General features: G+C 25.0%; 3 protein-coding genes across 5 annotated transcripts; 1 reads left to right on the forward strand and 2 right to left on the reverse strand.

Annotated features, from left to right (window-relative positions):
• Positions 1-3,257: 3,257 nt before the first annotated feature.
• Positions 3,258-4,104, reverse strand: LOC132919761 (facilitated trehalose transporter Tret1-like). Its single transcript, XM_060981583.1, has 2 exons — positions 3,925-4,104; positions 3,258-3,706 (listed from the first exon to the last, which is right to left on the reverse strand). Exons 1-2 carry the CDS (start codon positions 4,093-4,095, stop codon positions 3,458-3,460), a joined length of 420 nt encoding a protein of 139 aa, XP_060837566.1. The 5' UTR covers positions 4,096-4,104; the 3' UTR covers positions 3,258-3,457.
• A 119-nt stretch (positions 4,105-4,223) lies between these two features.
• Positions 4,224-6,412, reverse strand: LOC132922175 (solute carrier family 2, facilitated glucose transporter member 1-like). The gene is made up of 4 exons (XM_060985539.1): positions 6,079-6,412; positions 4,650-4,933; positions 4,292-4,516; positions 4,224-4,241 (listed from the first exon to the last, which is right to left on the reverse strand). The coding sequence occupies exons 1-4, from the start codon at positions 6,410-6,412 to the stop codon at positions 4,224-4,226; spliced, it is 861 nt and encodes a 286-aa protein (XP_060841522.1).
• A 2,330-nt stretch (positions 6,413-8,742) lies between these two features.
• On the forward strand, positions 8,743-16,835 carry LOC132922875 (protein PFC0760c). Of its 3 annotated transcripts, none has more exons than XM_060986599.1 (15): positions 8,743-9,003; positions 9,736-9,847; positions 9,967-10,094; positions 10,229-10,305; positions 10,928-11,046; positions 11,120-11,208; positions 11,942-12,181; positions 12,500-13,010; positions 13,105-13,224; positions 13,579-14,121; positions 14,748-14,872; positions 15,579-15,725; positions 15,827-15,960; positions 16,023-16,128; positions 16,287-16,453. In XM_060986599.1, the coding sequence occupies exons 1-15, from the start codon at positions 8,931-8,933 to the stop codon at positions 16,337-16,339; spliced, it is 2,577 nt and encodes an 858-aa protein (XP_060842582.1). In that variant the 5' UTR covers positions 8,743-8,930; the 3' UTR covers positions 16,340-16,453. The 3 variants fall into 3 exon arrangements, with proteins under 3 accessions (XP_060842582.1, XP_060842581.1, XP_060842583.1); XM_060986598.1 differs by lacking the exon at positions 16,287-16,453 and adding an exon at positions 16,506-16,835 and having other exon boundaries at positions 8,745-9,003; XM_060986600.1 differs by lacking the exons at positions 8,743-9,003; positions 16,287-16,453 and adding an exon at positions 16,506-16,825 and having other exon boundaries at positions 9,933-10,094.
• The last annotated feature ends 3,335 nt before the right edge of the window (positions 16,836-20,170 follow it).

Raw genomic sequence — 20,170 nt, forward strand, 5'->3', positions numbered from 1 at the left:
TTGACAAAAAGCTTTGATATTCAGTTTTGAGGGTGGTTTCTGATAAAAAAAAATTGTATCTATTTTATAATTTAAACAAGTCTAAATAAAAAATTCCCAATGTTTAAAAAAAAAAATTAAAAAAACGAGGGTTTTTAAGCAAATCCAGTTTTTGACTTATTTTTTTTCCGTGTAATTCCAATACGAATAACCGTAGATACTTGAAATTTTAACCAAATGTACACACAATCATTTCCTATACATATTATAATATAATAGGTAAATGAATTTAAAATATTTGTAAACTATTATAAGACTTTTGAAAATTCAGTATCCCATAAGTTGTTTATTTACTAATAAATAAATATCGAAAATTTAGATTTATAATATTTTTTTTATAAATGTTTAAATTTTGAATTTTGACCAAATTCGAATATTTTAAAATTATTTTGTAGTTAGAAATTCTTATAATATATTTTTTATATATATCTAAAATTTTCAAAAGTAATACAAAGTTCTGTACTTATACGTTTTTAAACTTATAAATTAAACAACATTTTTGCTAAATATTTCTCCTTAAACAATTAAAAAATGTATAAGCGTATTTTAACCAAATATTGAGACAATCATTTTCTAGACATAAAAAAAATTTGAAGTTTAAATTTTGTTAAAATCAGGAAAATTTGTAAATGTTATTGACCTTGAAAATTGTATACCTAATAAGGCTATTGACAATTTAATTCAAAGTTCCTCATAAAAATATCATACTGGAATATTTAAAGTATGAATAACAATATTAGTTTTGTTATAATTCATATTATTAGTAGGGGGGGGGGGCATTTTTACTATATTATTATATTTTATACATATTGCAATAATATTTTCAAATGCAATGTTTTCAGTAAGAATTATTCAATCTAGTGTATTATTCAAGTAAAAAAAATAAATTTACCTATTAGCAATATCAAATGACATAAAATAGTATAATATGAAGTATACTTAGTGAATAGTGATATAGGCTGATAGAGCTTCTCCGCTCAAAATCGTTTTTCGTATATACAAATTGAATGATACGAGTATATTATTTAATTCAAATTAAATACATCTATCATAGTAATCCACTCTTCGATACCTACTGTACAAGAAGGTGTTACCCACCTATTTTTCTTGATTTTCCAAATCAAATTGTTTATCCTTAAAATCAATTTTATTTTTAATATCATAAAGTTGTTTATATACATATTTTATGATATTAGGCAAAATAGGAAAATAGCGTTAACTTTACCTGAGTAGAGTTACATCGTTTAATTGAAAAATTAACCAATTTTTATGATATTTATACCTATACGGCTATTACCTACATAATACAATATTACAAAACACTGAAAACAAACATTTTATCATTACATAGTAGGCATTGGCACAAATTGGCAAAATAATCGGTTAATTAAAAATTTAAATAATAAAATGATATGATTAGGTACACTCGCTGTTTAAAATATGAAAAATATTTTTAGACAAAAACATATTATTTTAAAGTAGGTATATTAGCATTAATAATAATATGCTTAAATAATCTTAAATTTACATATTAAATTGTTGTTGGTATATTTAGCAGTTTTAGTTAGTTTTATCAATATAGCTAAGACTCACTCAGATTTAAAGTTCAATTGATGAATAAACAGTTTGGATAAACATACGCCAAAGAAAAGAATTTTCCTTCAATCCTAATTGTGAAAATCCGTGAAAGTCACGGTTAAATGCATTTTGAATAAACATTGCCTCAATGAAGAAATATATAGATACTTCACAAAAAGTCATGTGAGTTGATTAAATCCACAGCCTTATTGATAATAAACTATTAATAATTGGAAGTTACTTAAACTGGCTATAATATTTAAAGCAGGTAAAAATATGTCAAATTAAATAAAGAGCTTAATAAATACTTATTATCTACGCAAGTAATAAAATAGTTATTTGTTCCTATTGTGGCTTCTTTGTTCCTAAAAAATTCGATTTATGTAATTTTGTAAGATTAAAAAATGTACACAGTTATGTAATAATTTAACTTACTGTATAATACATAATAAGGTACACTCAAATCATACCATAATAAGTAGTTTTGATGACAGAATCCAATGATTATGTAATATGAATAAATAAAACATAATGAAAAACGAATAATAAAGGTCAACAATCTCACAATACGAAGAAATTGCAAAAAATAATTAAGATACAATTTACCACATCGTTGTCTTTGTTATCGAATTATTGTCAATGTACTACCACAGATTTATGAAATTATACTTTCAAAGAGTCTGTGATACTACTGTACTACTGTAGTTACCTGTAAATAAAATGTATTAATATAATAAATTAAAAATTTCACCTTTTATAAACTAAATATAAATATGATATCCTTTCTTATATTGTTGATTTTTTTTATTGTATTGATTATAGATACCGCAGTATTGTCTTGAAGGGTAGTACCCTTAGGTACATTACTTTATTTACTGAATATAATTATTTTTAAATGTTATTCTATAATAACAAGGTAACAAGTCTATCTAATGTGCGTTATTTATAATTTTGTTCTTGTATTAATTTAATATAATATATAAATAATTATAATTATATATTTATTTGGTTAAAAAGTCTACCTAATATACCTTTGAATTGTATTATGTGTTGTTTTATAAACATTAATTAATTATCAATGCTAATTTCTTTTTTTAATGTTGCACAGGGTAGTATTTGTACAAAAAAAAAGTAAAGAATTAACGACATATATTTGGAAAATATTTAATTTTTTTTATATACAATTAATAATATAACTAAACAATGTATCATAATTAAAATTTTCATTGATAAAACATAAAAGTTATGTTATTTTATTACATTAATGCATTATTTGTATAGGAAAAATGATCTATTATTTTTTACTAATTTAATGAGTAGGTTAGGAATATAATATAATTCAAGTTCCTTTAAAAAAGTAACATACCCGCACTGGTTTGGTGATTTTTTATTTATCCACCTTGTTGGTATACCACAATTAATAATAATTGGTATTTTAGTAGTAATACAAAAAATTGAGCAGAAAGGGTGATTTAAACCCAATCAGTGAACTACCTTCCAAATATTATGATATATACACTTTATATCAGTTGGGGTGCTAAACCAAATAGTTTTATAATGACAAAATACGTCGAAATAGATAGTGGACAAAATAAGTAATATGATTAAGTTGATATGCTAATAGAATGCTGTACAAAAACTTTATATAATCAATGGTAACAGTAGTAACAAGTAGGGATATAGGAAATGCAAGGTATACAATATTAAAATAGATACTGTATAAATTTGATAGTTTTAAACCGGGAATATTACTCCATTTTTCTGTTGTTTGGAGGTTTAATATGACTTTCGTCATTGTTCTCTTGACATATCGCCACATAGAGTTGACATACGTATATTATTATACTGGTATGTAATATATATGATCATAATCGATGTCTAATTGCCTCTGGACATCTATTAAGCTGATTTTTTTTGTTTCTGGTACAAACCGCCACACAAATAATGCACCAGAAAGGCATAACACAAAGTGAAACAAGAATACGTATTCGATGTCAAAAAACTTGTTCATTTCGTATGGAAAGTAAGCACTTGCTAAGACTAGTAGCCAGTTTATAGCTGCTGAAAAGCTTATTCCGTACGACTTTACCTGAAAAATAATCATAATATTCATATATATTTACTATAAATCATAATTGTATATATAATTGGTTCTATTAGATATTATTATTGAAAATATTAATTTATATATTTTAAGAAGATAATATATATTATGCTATGCGATATTATTCACTTTACGTGAGTAGAAGTTTTCATTATATAAATAATATAATAGATATTATATATTGAGGTCATTTATATACGTACTTTGGTCGAAAATATTTCTCCCAATATAACCCAAGGAACAGGTCCAAATCCTAAAGAATACGCCATAATGAAAAATATAACGAGAACCATCGATATACCATTGAACGTAGTAGCATTTAGTTGCATTTTAATAATGATGCAGAATGCCAAACCAAACAAACATAGACACATAATCACTGCCGAATATATTAATAACATACGACGACCTTTGCTGTCTATGATGATTATTGCGACATGCATCATAATGACCTAAAATATATATAATTGGGTTTAATGTATAAGTATATTATACCTAATACCTATGTTTCAGGAGTGAGCTGAAATGTAAGAATCAAATTTTAACGTAAAATACAAATTTGTAACTAACTTGAACGAGTCCTAATGTGATGGATATCATTTTAGGGTCGATATCAATGTCAGCCATTTTCATAACAGGAAACATATACGATATTATCATATTTATTCCACACATTTGGTGGAAAAACATACATCCAACGGCGATCAGCAGTGCTTTGCGATCCGCACGGTAACTAAATGCTTCCAATATCTTCCATGAGCTTCGTTGATAAGTGTTCCGGTAATCGGAATTAAACTATTTAAAAAAAACACACACAACCATACGTATTTTGTATTATAATTATAAATCTCTCTTACACGAAATCACATGTAATTATCTCTCTCTTTTTTGTTTATATTATCATATTATATAAATATAATATAAGTACCATTGGATGCAATACGTCCATCCTATAGGGTTCATCCAACAAATTTATAGTGCTCAAACATTCGTCGTTGCGATGATTCGGTTCGAAAAAATTGTTCGGTGTTGAGTACGGCGGTTTAGGGACGAAACACAATCCGATCGCGTGTAATACAACGAACAAGCAGCAATACACGTTGAACGGTATGCTGTAAGGTCGGTGATTATCATACTGTTCGAATGGGCCAAACACGTCGGATATCACGACGCCCATTACCATGATCGCGTGGAACAATATACCCATTTTGCCTACGAAAAAAAAAAAATATTGTTTATAAGTGATAGAAATCAAGAAAAGCAAAAATGCATTATAAGGTACACACGACTAGCTGGGCATTATTGTTTTTGAAATACTGAGAATCATGACTTTACCGTCATAATAGGTTACCTATTAGATATTTATTTTATCTGTGGTATACTGAAAAATGAAAATAGAGTTCACGGCTACGTCATTTGTCGAGTCGTGTTTCTTATTGTTTCGTAATCTGCAGATTGGCCATTGTAATCATGGTATCAGTCACTAACCATTATTTACTGTAAGTTGGCCGAGCTCAACTTTTGAACACGATACTACGCGACAGACGATGTAGCTGTGAACACAACCTAACTTGTAGATTTCATACATCACTAACCGTCCATAAGAAAAGGGATACCAATTGAATACAACGATTTATCTGGTGCAGATATACAGAGATAGACACTATTTTTTCTCTCTAAAGGCGCTATTTCACTATCGCCGTGACACGTATTATGATTTAAGCACGGGGTGAAAAATAATAAAATATTCAGAAGTCAAAAGATTAACAAATCATATGGATCATTGTAACTGTTAAACTGTCTCGCATTCAGGGTCGGGATCGTTTAATTTTTCTAAATAAAAGAATTTTCTAAAATATTAGACCGAATTAAAATAATAATTTTTCTATAGAAACAGAGAAAATAAATTAGTAATCGTTTCTTTGTATAAGCTTCAAATTAATATAAAATAGTAACGAATTTTTTCGTTGCGGTATTTGCACTATATTTTCCTTCCTGAAATGTTCCCTTATTTAAACTAAATAATTGGGAAAAAAATTTTATCAGCTAGAATTTAATAATTACATTATAATTCATTTAAAGTTTTAAAAAAATGGGCCTTTGGTGAAAAACAAAATGAAAATTGAAAACACGATAGAAAAACTGTTATTCAACTGCACCGGATTTATTTTTATTTTTATTTTTAATACTAAGAGATTTTTTTCACCGGGCTATAATACGAGTACTATGTGGTAGTATATATGTTACCATTTATTATTTATTAGTGTTTATATACATATATTTTATTTTATCAACTTATGGTTACAATTTTTTAAGTACTAATGAAAAACGAATCTACGTTAATTGTTAAAAAATACCTCGGAACTTAGGGTGCGAAATCTCGCCAACGTATGCGGGTACAATAGCGGACATTGCACCTGAACCGATTCCGAGCAATAATCTACCAGCAACCATCAACTCCGTCAGTGTTACTGGTAGAGTAACGATGCATAGACCGCCGACCAAGACGGCATCGAAAAATGCCATGCCCAGTCGGCTGTCCAAACGCCTCCAGACAGGCCCCGAAAGCAATGCTCCAATCACGGCACCAGCTACAAACACGATGGGCGAAAGCGAACACCAAAGGCCACCACCGGAAATCGGGATCAGAGACGACCATTCCATTTGACGAATTATTACACCTATAGCCATCGCCACTGATAATACTGAAAACGTATACTTATTATAACGCGATTTACAAAAATATCTGCATATGGGGGCGCAGGTTTGTATTTTTTAAATATATTTTAACGTACCAGTAAAAGCGCGAAGTTTCGTTGATGATTCCATTTTTTTTTTAGTATAACTGCTTTGTATACAATACAGAATAATAAATAGTAAATACAACCTTTACAAAAACTCTGAATGAATAGGTAGCACAAAATCAAGTCTGTTTATTTTAATAATAATTGTTATAGTAAACATTTATCCATGGTGATTAGCTTATAACAATATAATAAAACGCCGATTACAATGACGTTATAAAAATAATCATATAGTATTTTCGTTTGATTATTATTAAAATATTATTATTTAGTATTATATCATCATGGTTCATAGTTATATGAATTATAGAAGAAGCGATTTTCGAGGATGAAAAATACAATGACAAAAAATTATATTTATCGAGACTAGAATAATCGAAATAGTCGAATAAAAGCTTTGACTTATTTACAAAGAAATCCGTTCACTGAAATATATCCCGTAGGTCCGACTGGCTGTAAATTATTTATAATTAGTCAATATTCAATGTACACGTACTTTAAAAGATGGCTCATTTAACCATCATGAAAATGCTGTTGTACGTTGTGTCGCTTGTAAGGTCGTCTTGAAAAAGCTTTAGTGAAAAGGCAGTCATGCCTTAATCTTGAAGCTTTTTAAAGAAATTCTTAATTTTTAATAGTTAAATTTTCTGTAACTAAACTATTAATAAAATATTAAAATTATTTACAAATGATTAATGCATACACACCAGAATTAAAAAAAAAGTCTTAATAAACATGACAATTTATATTACTTTATATAAAATTCATCTCATTCCAACGCACATTACAATATACAATTATTACAATTAAATATGTTTTCATACAATAAATTTACGATATTCTTATAAATAAATAAGTTTACATAACTGCATAAAGTATTCAAATAAATAACTGCAAAGAAATGAATATGTTTTGATTATGTAACACAATTAATACATTTTAAAAGCCATGATAGTGGGAACATGCCCTGCAATTTATAGAATTGTGAATTCAGCCGATATATAAAATAAAATAAAATATACATTTCACAATAAAAAATTTTTCATAAAATTATAAAAAAAAATACATAGATTTACTAGGTAAACTAATCATACATTATCATAATGATAATTTATATTACGAACAAACATATTAACATTAACTAACTAGTAACTAGTAATGCTTTGATATCCATTAATTCAAATTGTAAAATCAGCATAAAAAAGGTGGGATAGTGGGTATCGCTCTGCAGCTCTGCTGTATAGTAGAGATGGAGAGTAAGTCCCTATTTTGAATGCAATGATATGTATCACTGTATACGAAAAACGATTCTGAACGGAGATGATTTGTCAGTCTAGGATAATTAATAGGATATATATTATATTATTACATATATTTAAATTGTAATATATCGTTATTTTACTTGATTTCGTAAAAAAATAAATTTCATACTCTCATAAAATTTTTTTCTATATTGACGCTGGAAATTTGTTTTACAGTTACTTAAAGAAAACTTTAGATAAACTTGTATTGGGTTTTTTAACCTAATCACAAAAATGTTAAGATTTTTCAACTTCAAAATTCCTTGCAATTTTCGCAATTTTGATATATTTCGTAAACATTTGAATCTTAAATGCTTATAAACAAAAATTGTGACTAACGATTATTGATTTTTTTTTACTACAATAAGCACAATTTATAATAAATAAAATTGAATTAAATTTTAAAGATTTTTTAGATAGCCAATATTTTTTTATAGTCATTCCAAAAATAAAAATTTAGACAAATCGAAAATTTCAATTGTCTATAAATAGCTTAAAAAGGTCAAAATATTTTGAAAATTTAATCATAAATAGATAACGCTAATTTAAACATTTGGTAAAAATTTCAAGTTTTTACAATGATTCGTTTTTGAGTTAAAGCAAATTCGATTTTGTCGAAAACTGATTACGCGTAAAAATTCCCATTTTTTCTCTGTTTTTACATTTTTGTAAAAATTTAAATATTTCATTATTATTTTTAAATTATTTAATATTTTTTCAAATAGGTTTATTTTATGATTAAGTACTACAAAAATATACCTAAGTATAATAGTATAATAGTCACTTTATATGTACAAATGATTACTATAGTAACAGAAACAGTCACCATAGCATTTATTTGCTACACAGCCACAACACAAATTATTAGTCAGTCACAACATTATTGTGTGTTGTGTAATTTTTAGTTTACCTATTTAAAATAACCAACTTACTATAACACATTACACAATTTATTATTATATGAATAAAATTTAAAAATATTACATATTTTTTTTATTATTATTATTTGTATTCGTTATTTATAGTTATTATAAGCATTTTATCAGCGTTTAAAAAATTCTTTAAAATATGTAGTCTTATGTTAATAAATGATTAAAAATAATTATGTCGTGTTTGAATACTGTAGTATATTTATGCAAAGAAGTATTTGATGAAAACAGTCAACCAACACAAATCGGTAATGTGTATGATAATTATATACTATTTAAAATACAGATATTATTGGTACATAAAGAATATCTTGTGGTAATTTACTAATTAGCGAAAAGTGAAATCTACTGTTCTTCTTATAAAGTTGAGTATTTAATAAAAATGTTTATACTTTGTAAAGTGTACTAAAAATTATAGGCTATAAATATTATAAAACATTTCAAATTTGACATTGTGTAATTCTTTTTCAAAATTCCCGTTCTCGCCAATCGGCCATTTCTCTAGTTTGTGAATCACAATTTACAATTTATATGTATTTATTTATTTATTATTATTTATTGAATGTTGTAAAGTTGTTGACATTTTGTCTTATAAGTTACAGCTATAATTTTTAAAATCCTTTTTGTTATTTTCGGTATAAAACATAGATATTAATATGTAATATTTATATCTTTATTATTGAAGATTTAAAGCTACACGTAGGTTTAGTTAAAATTTTAAAAGTTACGTTTGGAGTAAAGTAACTCGCTCATCTAAAATAAGTATCTATCTTAAATCTTATATTTTTATCCATTTAAATTTATTGAGTCATTGGTATTCCCTTAATCCCTTAATTTTTATATTTTAAAAATGAAAAATGAATAGTTTTAATTTCATTAAACGGTCGATTTAACTATGTGGTTTCTGACATATTATATTAATATATGTTATATTTTATTCGAAAAAAATGTATAGTAATTAATTTTTTTATTTTTTATAGAGATTGAAGAACAAGCATCACGATTAGGAATAGACATAGTGAAAGAGATACATCTTTTAAGTATTGCTAAACAATGTTTACTTGAACCATTGCCTCACGATTGGTTTCCTTGGTATTTTTTCAAAAATAATATATATATTTAAATTGTCATTAGCATATTCAAAATAAAATTAATAATTATTAATATTATTATTAAGATTTATTTAGGTTTATTATGTAATTATTTCATAGTTATATCAAAAAAGAAAATAAGTATTTTTACTATAATAAACAAAGTAAAATATCTCAATGGGAACATCCTTTAGATGAATATTACAGACAGATAGTCGAAAAAACACGTTCAGAAGATTGTTCAACAGGTAAATAAAAATAAAATATCTGATATTCATTCTGTACATTATAATTAATTATTATTTATACCTGTGTAAATGTAGGTATTACCTATTATTAATTAGTATTACAGTTACAATTTAAATATTATAATACTTTATAGGACAAGACATATCATTAAACGTAATTCTAGACGAAGAAAATTTACTCGACAATACTATGTACCATCATACGAAAAATGTAAGTCTTAAAATTCCTTTGGAGAAATTTCAAATCACTCAAATGTATGATACGTCTGATAAAGAACTTATATAGACCCTTAATATAATAGCTCTCTCTCTCTTCCTCTCATAATTCATATAATAAATGAGTGTAAACAGGAAACTTCCACTTTTTGAATCAAATATTCGCATTATATTTTCACATTTACTAATTTATTGTATTTATTATTTTTATATATTATTATAGATGTGTGAGATATTGTAATTTTAAAATTAATCTTAAATTAATTTTAATTATTATAGTTGTTATTTTGATAAAATTTGTATTTATCTTCAGATTTTAATTTTTAAGTTTGAAATAAAATAAATTACTATAAACTGAAGTTTAATGTATGCCAATTATTAAAAAAAAATCGACTCTTGTTATTAAATTGTAACTAAAAATAAATTTGGTTAGTACCGATATATAATAGTGACTTGACATTTTTATTAATTATTTTAAAATTTTACAAAAATTAATAATCACTATTTTTGGATTCTTTATTAATACATATTATCATAATTATTAATAAAGGTTTGAATTTTTTTTTAATTTTTTAATTTATGACTAATTAAATTGTTTATCTTTTGTTATTTCTAAGAGTAACTATGAAAAAAAAACGGTTGCTGAAAAACGAACCGTACGCTTTAAAACTCCTATAGAAGAATCTTTAGATCTAGATGAATCCGAAGACAATATGAAGTTTTTAGGACCAATAAAGTAAGTTAAAAACTAATTATGTTTTAATATTTTTTTTAAATGGATAATAATATTAATATAATTATTATACCAGGTTAAACACACCGTTCACAAATACATCATCTACTTTACACAATTTACCCCAATTTTCAACAACTAATACTTATGATATAAGAAATACAGGTAAGATTTTAGATGAAATGTACATAATTAAAAAAAGTAATTAGTTAGTTTCCTAATCTGTTACTATAAGAAAATACATTATAACCATAAATATTTATATTTTATTTTCAACATATTGTTATTAGTTTGTTATTAATATATGTTACCATTATTATTATTCTAATTTTTGTGACAACTAATAACAACAAAATATATTTTATTCTCATTAATTATCATATAAAAACGTAAATTAATAAACAACAATAATTTCATATGTTCCACATTTCAAAAATATAAAACATTTAAAATTCGATTTCTCAATCATTTATCATTAATGAGGATGTTGGTCAAACTAAACTACTTTAATTAAAATTCATGAAAAACTACAAAAAAAGGAAATAACTATTATTATAAATTGTAATAAAATGTATAATTACCAAAAATGTTACGATACATACAACGCATGTATGAAACTATTAACTAATAAATATGAGTTTTTTTTTAATCTTTAATATTACGAGTATTAAAGATAAATATTATTATTATGTTAGTGGATAAATGGTTAAAAATGAAAAATGTTTCACTAAGCTGTTGAATTATCGTAGATACTGCATCATGTCTAAAAAAAATGTAATTATAAACTTAATAGGGTTTTTTCGAAATCTTAGTGACATTCCTATCACAAACCTTTATTTGTAAAACGTAATAAATAGGTTCTTAATTATAAGGTTTTGGACGCTAATGATTTTTCTAGCTAGTCGAAGTGTACTTTCCAAATACAATATATTACCAAGCAAAGACGAACTGTCCAAAAAGTCTGAATTAGTTGAAAATATTAAAAAAACAATTTATGAAGACCCAACTACGAATTTGGACTATACTACAGGAAAAGAAAATTTAAGAAAAATTGATATAACCTTGACGGAATCTTCTGATCGGTCAGAAAGTACTTCATCTGAAATTCAAACAGACAATTTGAACAGCGACTATGAAGGTAATATATTTCTATACTAAAATTTCCATTACTTAATATAGGTACTATTTATATTTATAATACTTATAAAAAAATACATTAGTAAAATGTAATACATAATTATAAATGTTATAAGATTAGAACATTAGTGTAACTAAGCGTATTTAAGCAAAGAATAGGTACTACTATAGTCTAAAATAGTCATAGCTGCCTGTTTATTTTTTAGTTAAAAATATATATTTATTATTAAACATTATTTACATATTTTTTTTTATCCTAATATATTTAATATAGGTGTCACGTGAATTTATTTTATTATATTTTTATTATTTAAAATAGATCAAAAGGAAAAAGATAATATTATAACATCAGTTCAATTGAATAAACGCCATGAAAAGATCGATACTGTCGATGATGATATGAAATCTGCGATCGATAATTTCAATGAATTTCAATCCGTAGGAACTGCAAAATCATATAATATTAAAAAAGATGATTTGGTCAGTGATAGTGGAAATTCTACAGCAAAAGATTCTAAAATAATACAATCATCAATAGCTTCTAATAGTCTGTCTGCAACTAAAAGTAAAATGACAGAGATAACCCAAAGATTTTCACTTAACCAATTTTCGAACGAAACAAAATTATTTAAGAGAAACCCAAGTGATGAAGGCATTTTTGATGTAAAGTCTAATTGTATAAAATCCAAGATTGAATCAGAAAATAATTTGGAACATGAAAAATCAACAATATTAGATGATGCACATATTAAAATTAAAATAGAAAAACATTGCGATTTATTAAAAAACGAATTAGAAAATACTATTAGAATAAACCAAGATATATTAAGGTAATAAATAACTATTAAATATTAATATTATATTACCGTTATATTATCTATTTAAGTTTAATTTTAATGAGTAATTACATTAATTGTGCTTTAGGGAAGAATTGATTAAAAAGATTGATGACGTTATTCAAAAACAAAATGATAATTTTGAAAAACACATTGAAGCACGACACAATGAACTTATTTCAAAAAACGAATTACAATTAAAAAATATGTGAGTATCTAAACATTTATTTTTGAAAAATGTACCTTCTTTAAATGGTATTTGCAGTATTATCTGTTTTATTATATTTTAGATACTAAGTGTAAAAAAAAGTAAAATTAAGACATTTCTAATAAATTGTCATAACAATCATGAAAACTAACATGTTTTATGCGGGAAAAACACCAAATGGGAATATTTATGCAACATCATAGTTTTTGACAAAATCCCGAATTGTTTTATACATAAATATTTTTTTGTAATTCAGAATGGGATAACTTTAGAGACGAAATTTTCTTCAAATATTTATAATAGCAAATTTTTAGTAAAAAAATGTTTTGTACTAATTTTTATATTTTTATCTAGACAAGAAAGTACTGGAAAGTCCTTAATTGAAGAATGTGACAAGAAATATACAGAAAATATTACAAATACTGAACAAATGTATGCAGATAATTTAAAAAAATTTAAAAAAGATTTAGAGGACTATACAGATTTATTCAAACATAAAATACAGTCAGACCTTGATATAATATCTAACGAATTAAAAAAAGATTTTGCTAAAAATACCGAAATAATAACCGATGGCTGGAACCAAACATTAGGATCGAACAAAAACGACGAGTTGGCAAAAGCAAAACATAATTTTGAACAGAGTACAGAAAATATAAAACGTGAAATGGAAGTTGAAATGCAGCAGTTTCGCGTAGAATTCCATGAAAAACTCAAAATTATATCCGAAGATAAATTAAATAGCATTTCTGAGCAATTGGATATAGCTTTGCGAGAGGAAATTGATTTAGTTAAAAAACGTGTTAACGAAAGTTCTAAACATGATATAAATAATAAAACTACGAATCATATACCACAATCAAAGTTATGCAATGATTGTCCAGAATTGAATTTAAAGTAATTAACATTAAGCAAAATATTTTAAACTTATATTAATAGGGATGGTTCAAACTTGAATTTTCATGAACTCGAACTTAATGTCTTATCAAACTTGAACCTTACACAAACATTTTAATTATTAAAAAATTAACCATACAAAATTGTAATATATTATAGCAGTGTTTCCCAACTGGTGTTCCGCGGAACTTAAGGGATCCGTCAGCCGGTGCCAAGGGTTCCGTGAGAAATTTGGGAAAATATAAATTAATTAATAATATTTTTGATTTGAATTATGATTCTAACATAGAATAGCTCCAAAAATGATATGGGGGTTCCACAAAACGTTCAACTCCTGCAAAAATTCCGCGAGTAAAAGAAGTTAGGAAACACTGTATTATAGTATTAAAATAAACTTTGATTTTTAATTTTAAAAATATAAACTAATCTACTATTACGAGTATACTTAAACATTTCAAACTTAAATACGCTCGATAATTTTAAATTATTTGAGATGTTTGAATGAGTAGGAACTTTAATCACCATTTTTCTCAAACTTAAATTTTCAAATTTCTTATGATTCAAGTGTTCAAGAACCCATCCTTAATTCTAAGTTGGTTATCTCTATATTTATTATTTAATTGTAGGTGTCAAAATACAGACACGCATAGAATTAATTATAGCGACATAAGAAAAAAAATTCAACACTGTTCGAGTGAATTAAACGATATTCTAAAATTGGTTAATGAAATATCATCAACAAATGAAGGAGGTAAACTATTAAATAAAAATTGATTTATTAAAGTATTACAGTACACTTATTAAAAATTAAGTTCACAAATACACGTTATGAATAATATATAATATAAAGTAAAATATTTCCATGTTCTTAGGATAGAAAAATATTATTTAGTAAAGGAATATTTTATCTTTAGAGGCTTCACTCTTAACACTCATGCCTATACTTAGCAATATAATATTTAAAAAATATTAATAGTAAGTTAATAATAATTATAAATTTTGATTAACTAAATAATGCTTACTCCATTTTTACCTCCAATCGTGGATTTATTCAAATTCTGATTTTTTGAATTTTTAACTTTATATAAAAACCATATTTTTAGCATAGAATTGTTGTATACCATGTAATAAACATTAATTCCGATATTATTTCAATTTTATATTTTATAGACCCATTTTTAAGGATTATTGTCATTTATTCTTAGTTAGATCACATTTTATTAAATTAAAATCCAATTGCCTAATATTTATTTATTTAAATTTATAAAAAAAAAAAATGTCTCGTTTGAATAAAATTGGGAAAATGGGGATGAATATGCTTAATGATATAATATAAATAATATAATATATATTTGTAAGCACTTTTCAGGAGTCAGGAACTCAGGAATATAAATAAATAAAAAATTGCCTTTATAAATTTAATTGGTACGATCACTATTTTAAATTTTATTTTATAGAACATAATACAAATATATGTCCTGATAAATGTTCAGTTTCATGTCAAACTGGAAATATAACTAATCCATGTCAAAAAACAAGTCTAAGGGAATACATTTATCCTGCCGAGTCGTCAAGTACGCAGTCAATATCTAATAACCCATATGGTTTGTATTTTATAACGTTTTTAGTTTTGTAGATTATACCTTGTTAACTACCTCAAAAATGTAAAAGTATCTAATAATTATTATTATTGTCAAAACAATAGTGTCTATGCAAGATGTTAACACAAAATACGCTAATTATTTGAGTCAAGCAAAGATGTCCGAAGATCTATATTCTAACTACTTAACATCATATTCTCAACAACTTAATTACAGCCCGTTACATATTTTAAGTCAGGTAATGAATTTAATCGAGTTTTTTTGGAATACTTAAATTAAATTAATTTAATATTAATTCAGCAAGAATTAAAAGTGAAAGCTGCAGAACAAAATATATGTCGTTTAATCGAAACGTTCAACAATTTCAAGCACGATAATATTAATCATATTCCCAATAATACTAATAGTAAGTTATATACATTATATCAATTATTATTAATAATTAGTAAACACAATTTAGACTCAGTTTACACAATGTATGAAATATGAATGTATCTACATATAATAGTTTTAAATAATTAGTGACTAGTAAAGTTAATTTATAGAATAAAATTTATCCTATAGGTTATGTTTTTACACATCAAATTAGCTTTATAACTCACCTATATTTCGTTTAATGGGTCATTGGAGACTAAATATTTTATCTAACATTATTACTGGAAGTGACATAGTGATCGAGCATTTTATTATAACTATTCAAATATTGTATTACAAGTTATTTTTTCTCTATAAAATAAATAAATGTCATACTATTTAATTTATAAAAGTTTTATTTTTTTATAGTTTCTGATGAATACAAGTTTACCAACATTTATCAAGCGCTAACACCAAAACAAATAGCATTCAATCGGACGAAACATTTGAGAGAATGGCTTTATAACACAGACTTGAAAAATAAAAATAATTGAATTCTCTAATAATGTTACTTATAAGTTACTTTTAAATGTGACTTTAATTATTATAGACTATGATTACTAAAAACAATAAAAAGTAGAGGCTAAATAAAAATTACTATTTTTGTTACCTGAATAAAAAATAAATCAGTTATTTATATATGTTATTAAAAATAAAGAATAATAACTATAATATTGTGTACTTACGTTTTTATTTTTCGTTAGAGTAGAATTTTTTATTTTAATACAGAGATATAACACCAAAATGATGTACTTATAAAGTATAGTTAGGCTATAGAGTGAACCATGTAGGTAAAATCGGAAGTTATAGTTTTTTATTTTATTATTATTATTTAACGGACATTATCCTTTTACAACAGGAATCGGCAACCTTTTGAACTACTCGGGTCATATTTTTTTTCAAATGATCAAGGGCCACATTAAAAATTTTTTTTTCATATGATGTATATAATACTAATAATTGTATTGCTATTATATTTGATTATTTTACATAGAAATATGAGTATAAAAAATACGAATGTTACTGGAAAAAATTGCTTTTAAGAAAAAATTTAATTGAATAAAAAATTGTAAATTTGTAATTAATGAGATTTCTGTGCCTGCAGTCTATCATTTAAATTTTCGATATCAGCTTGCAAACTTGTTTTTGAGACTCGTAATACAGCGTGTAAATGTTCATCACTAAGGCGTGAAGAGTGATTATTTTTTCTGTACTTCACAATAGAAAATGTCTGCTCACATATACATATATTTACTTGCAAACGCCGCTCTATAAGTTTTGTGCGAATTGTCTGATTCCAGGGAGTATAGAATATAGATATATTGGAACACAACTATAAAATTGAGGCAAACTAGTTGCTTCCCGAAAATAATTTTTTAGAACCTCGTCATTCTGAAGTTCAATGACTTCCATTTGTAAATCATTCTTGACATTATTTATGTCCACTTGAAAAAGATTCTGGAATAATTTTATTTCTTTATCGTACTTATAAAAATCATCAAATCTTGTTGAAAATTCGTTTTGCAATTGTTCAATAATATTGAGAAATTTAGATTTAATTAAATCCCACTGCAATGGTATTACAAAAGATTCAATCGCAGATTTACAACACGAAAAATGATACAAAATTTGTTGATCGAAATTATTGTACAATAGTTTTAATTTTACTTGAAACGATTTAATATCAATAAACATATCTGAGAGTAATTTTCCTTTGCCTTATAATTTTATATTCAATTCATTCAAAATTCAAAAATGTATAGTCATACCCGTACGGGTGTAATCACGATGTAATACTAATCGCTACAGACGCAAAGTAACTATGACTGGAGTAGTGCAACCATCATTATCTTCGACTCCGATTAGATAATATTGATAATAATAACAATTTTATAGATTAAACTGACTATATAACTATATAGAATAAACATCAACTATTAACGATTAGATTAGATTTTATTTATAAAGAAAAAAATAATTGAATAATATTGAACATTTTATGAAAAATTTTATTGAACAAAAATAAAACACAAAAATTAACTACCTTTGTGCGGGCCATAAAAAATTGCTTCGCGGGTCGCGGGTTGCCGACCCCTGTTTTTTTCAAGATGACTTACTTTACAACAGTCATGGGATCTGGATAATAAAATAGTTTAGGAACACCGTACACAATGTAAAACATTTAACAATATAATTAAAGTACATAATTGATATTAAACTAAATAAATACAATAAAATAGATTTAATAAGTGTAAGAAAATATTTAAATAAAAGCTTAACTAGTTAACTTTAATTAGTTGAAATCAAAAGTATAAGTATTACCTAAAATCATTAACAAATTAGCAAGGCAGTTTAACACACAGTTTTTATCAGAACAATTAGGATAAAATGGCTCAGGTTTTCTAGAATTAAAGTAATTAATTTTTAAATTTTTAAAATTTATTAAACAAAGTAGTTCTGGGCAATTAGTCAAGACAGAAATTAAATTATGTAAAATAATGGAGAGCAACTGTATAAGCGTTTGTCTTTAAGGGGAAAAAGATTTAACTAATTTAAAATATTATCATATGAATCATGCATTGACCTTTGTATGTTACATTTAAAAGACATAAATTTTAAAATTTATTTTTAACAAACAAACAAAAGAATAATAAAAAAATTTTAAAGCAAAAGGATCACAAAAATCTTTGCATATACGTTTGGTAAAAACCAAGAATAAGCATTTCTTTATTCTTAATAAATTCAATATGATAAGCAAATTTAGTTTAGAATCAAAAATAGCCCCAAAAATCGTTAAAATTAGAAACAAGTTCAATAAGATCAAAATTTGAAGCAGAATAGCTAAAAATTTGAATTATTGATTAAATTAAAACGCAGTATCTTATATTTTTCAACATTCAAGAAAAGATCATTTCTTTTACACCAATTCTGTAAGTTTTTAAAATCTGTTTGTAATTCTATGACATCTCGAATAGTTTTTATTATTTTTAAGTCAAGTATCATCGGCAAATAAAAAAAATTCAGATTTTTTAATCACCTATTAGGTAAATTATTTATAAAAAAAATATTAAAAAGGAGAGTTAATAAATAATCTCTTGGTGAACATAAGACAGAACACTCAATTTGGGAGAATAATAATTGTGATAATTAACTATTTAAAAACGGCCAGACAGAAAAGAGCGAAACCAAAAAGGCAAAGAATCAGAAATCCAAAGTTATGTAATTTTCAGAACAATATTTCAAGATTAAATCGATCAAAGACTTTTGAAAAGTCTGTATAAATAACATCAGCCTGTGCATTAGAAACAAATTAATTTAGTATTAGATTTTTTTACTAAAGATAAATTAGTACATACAGAACGTTTAGATATAAAATATTAAAATCATGTTGATTATATGAAAAAGGTACGGAGGACAGTAGCTTGTTAATTTAAATGAAATTAAATTAGAAAATAGTTTATTAGGAACAACAAATAATTTAGAAATATGATGTTAATTTGAAATTAAAGAGGGGTCACCTTCCTTGAAGTGAATTATAGGATAAGAACGGAATTAGCTAAATGTGAATTATTTTATATGACACCAGCTAATGTGCACACATCAGTGGCATGATTATCGGGTGTGTCCCCAGGTCCTTCTCTTCACACATGAGCCATATAAAATAACATATTAGCTAAGTATATTTATTTAATCTAGAAAAAAATATAAGTATAAATAAATTATCAAATATTTACAATTCTATGTTAATTTTACATTATGATAACGAAAACATATTACTTAGAATGAAGAACGTTTTGTATAACATACCACATACAGCATATATCTATCAAAGTATGAATTCCACTACATTGACAAATGTATAATTGCGCTACTAGCCCAAGTGCATTATTATTTATTGACTATTGTCATAACTCATAGTAGAGTCGAATAAAGTGTGATTTTTTAGTGATTTACGAGTAACAATAGCGTTTAGAAACAAAGCTTGAAATTTAAATGAAATTTTTTAATTTTAATTTCAATATTGATTATCGATA

Source organism: Rhopalosiphum padi, chromosome 2, assembly GCF_020882245.1.
Source record: "Rhopalosiphum padi isolate XX-2018 chromosome 2, ASM2088224v1, whole genome shotgun sequence".
NCBI lineage: Eukaryota > Metazoa > Arthropoda > Insecta > Hemiptera > Aphididae > Rhopalosiphum > Rhopalosiphum padi.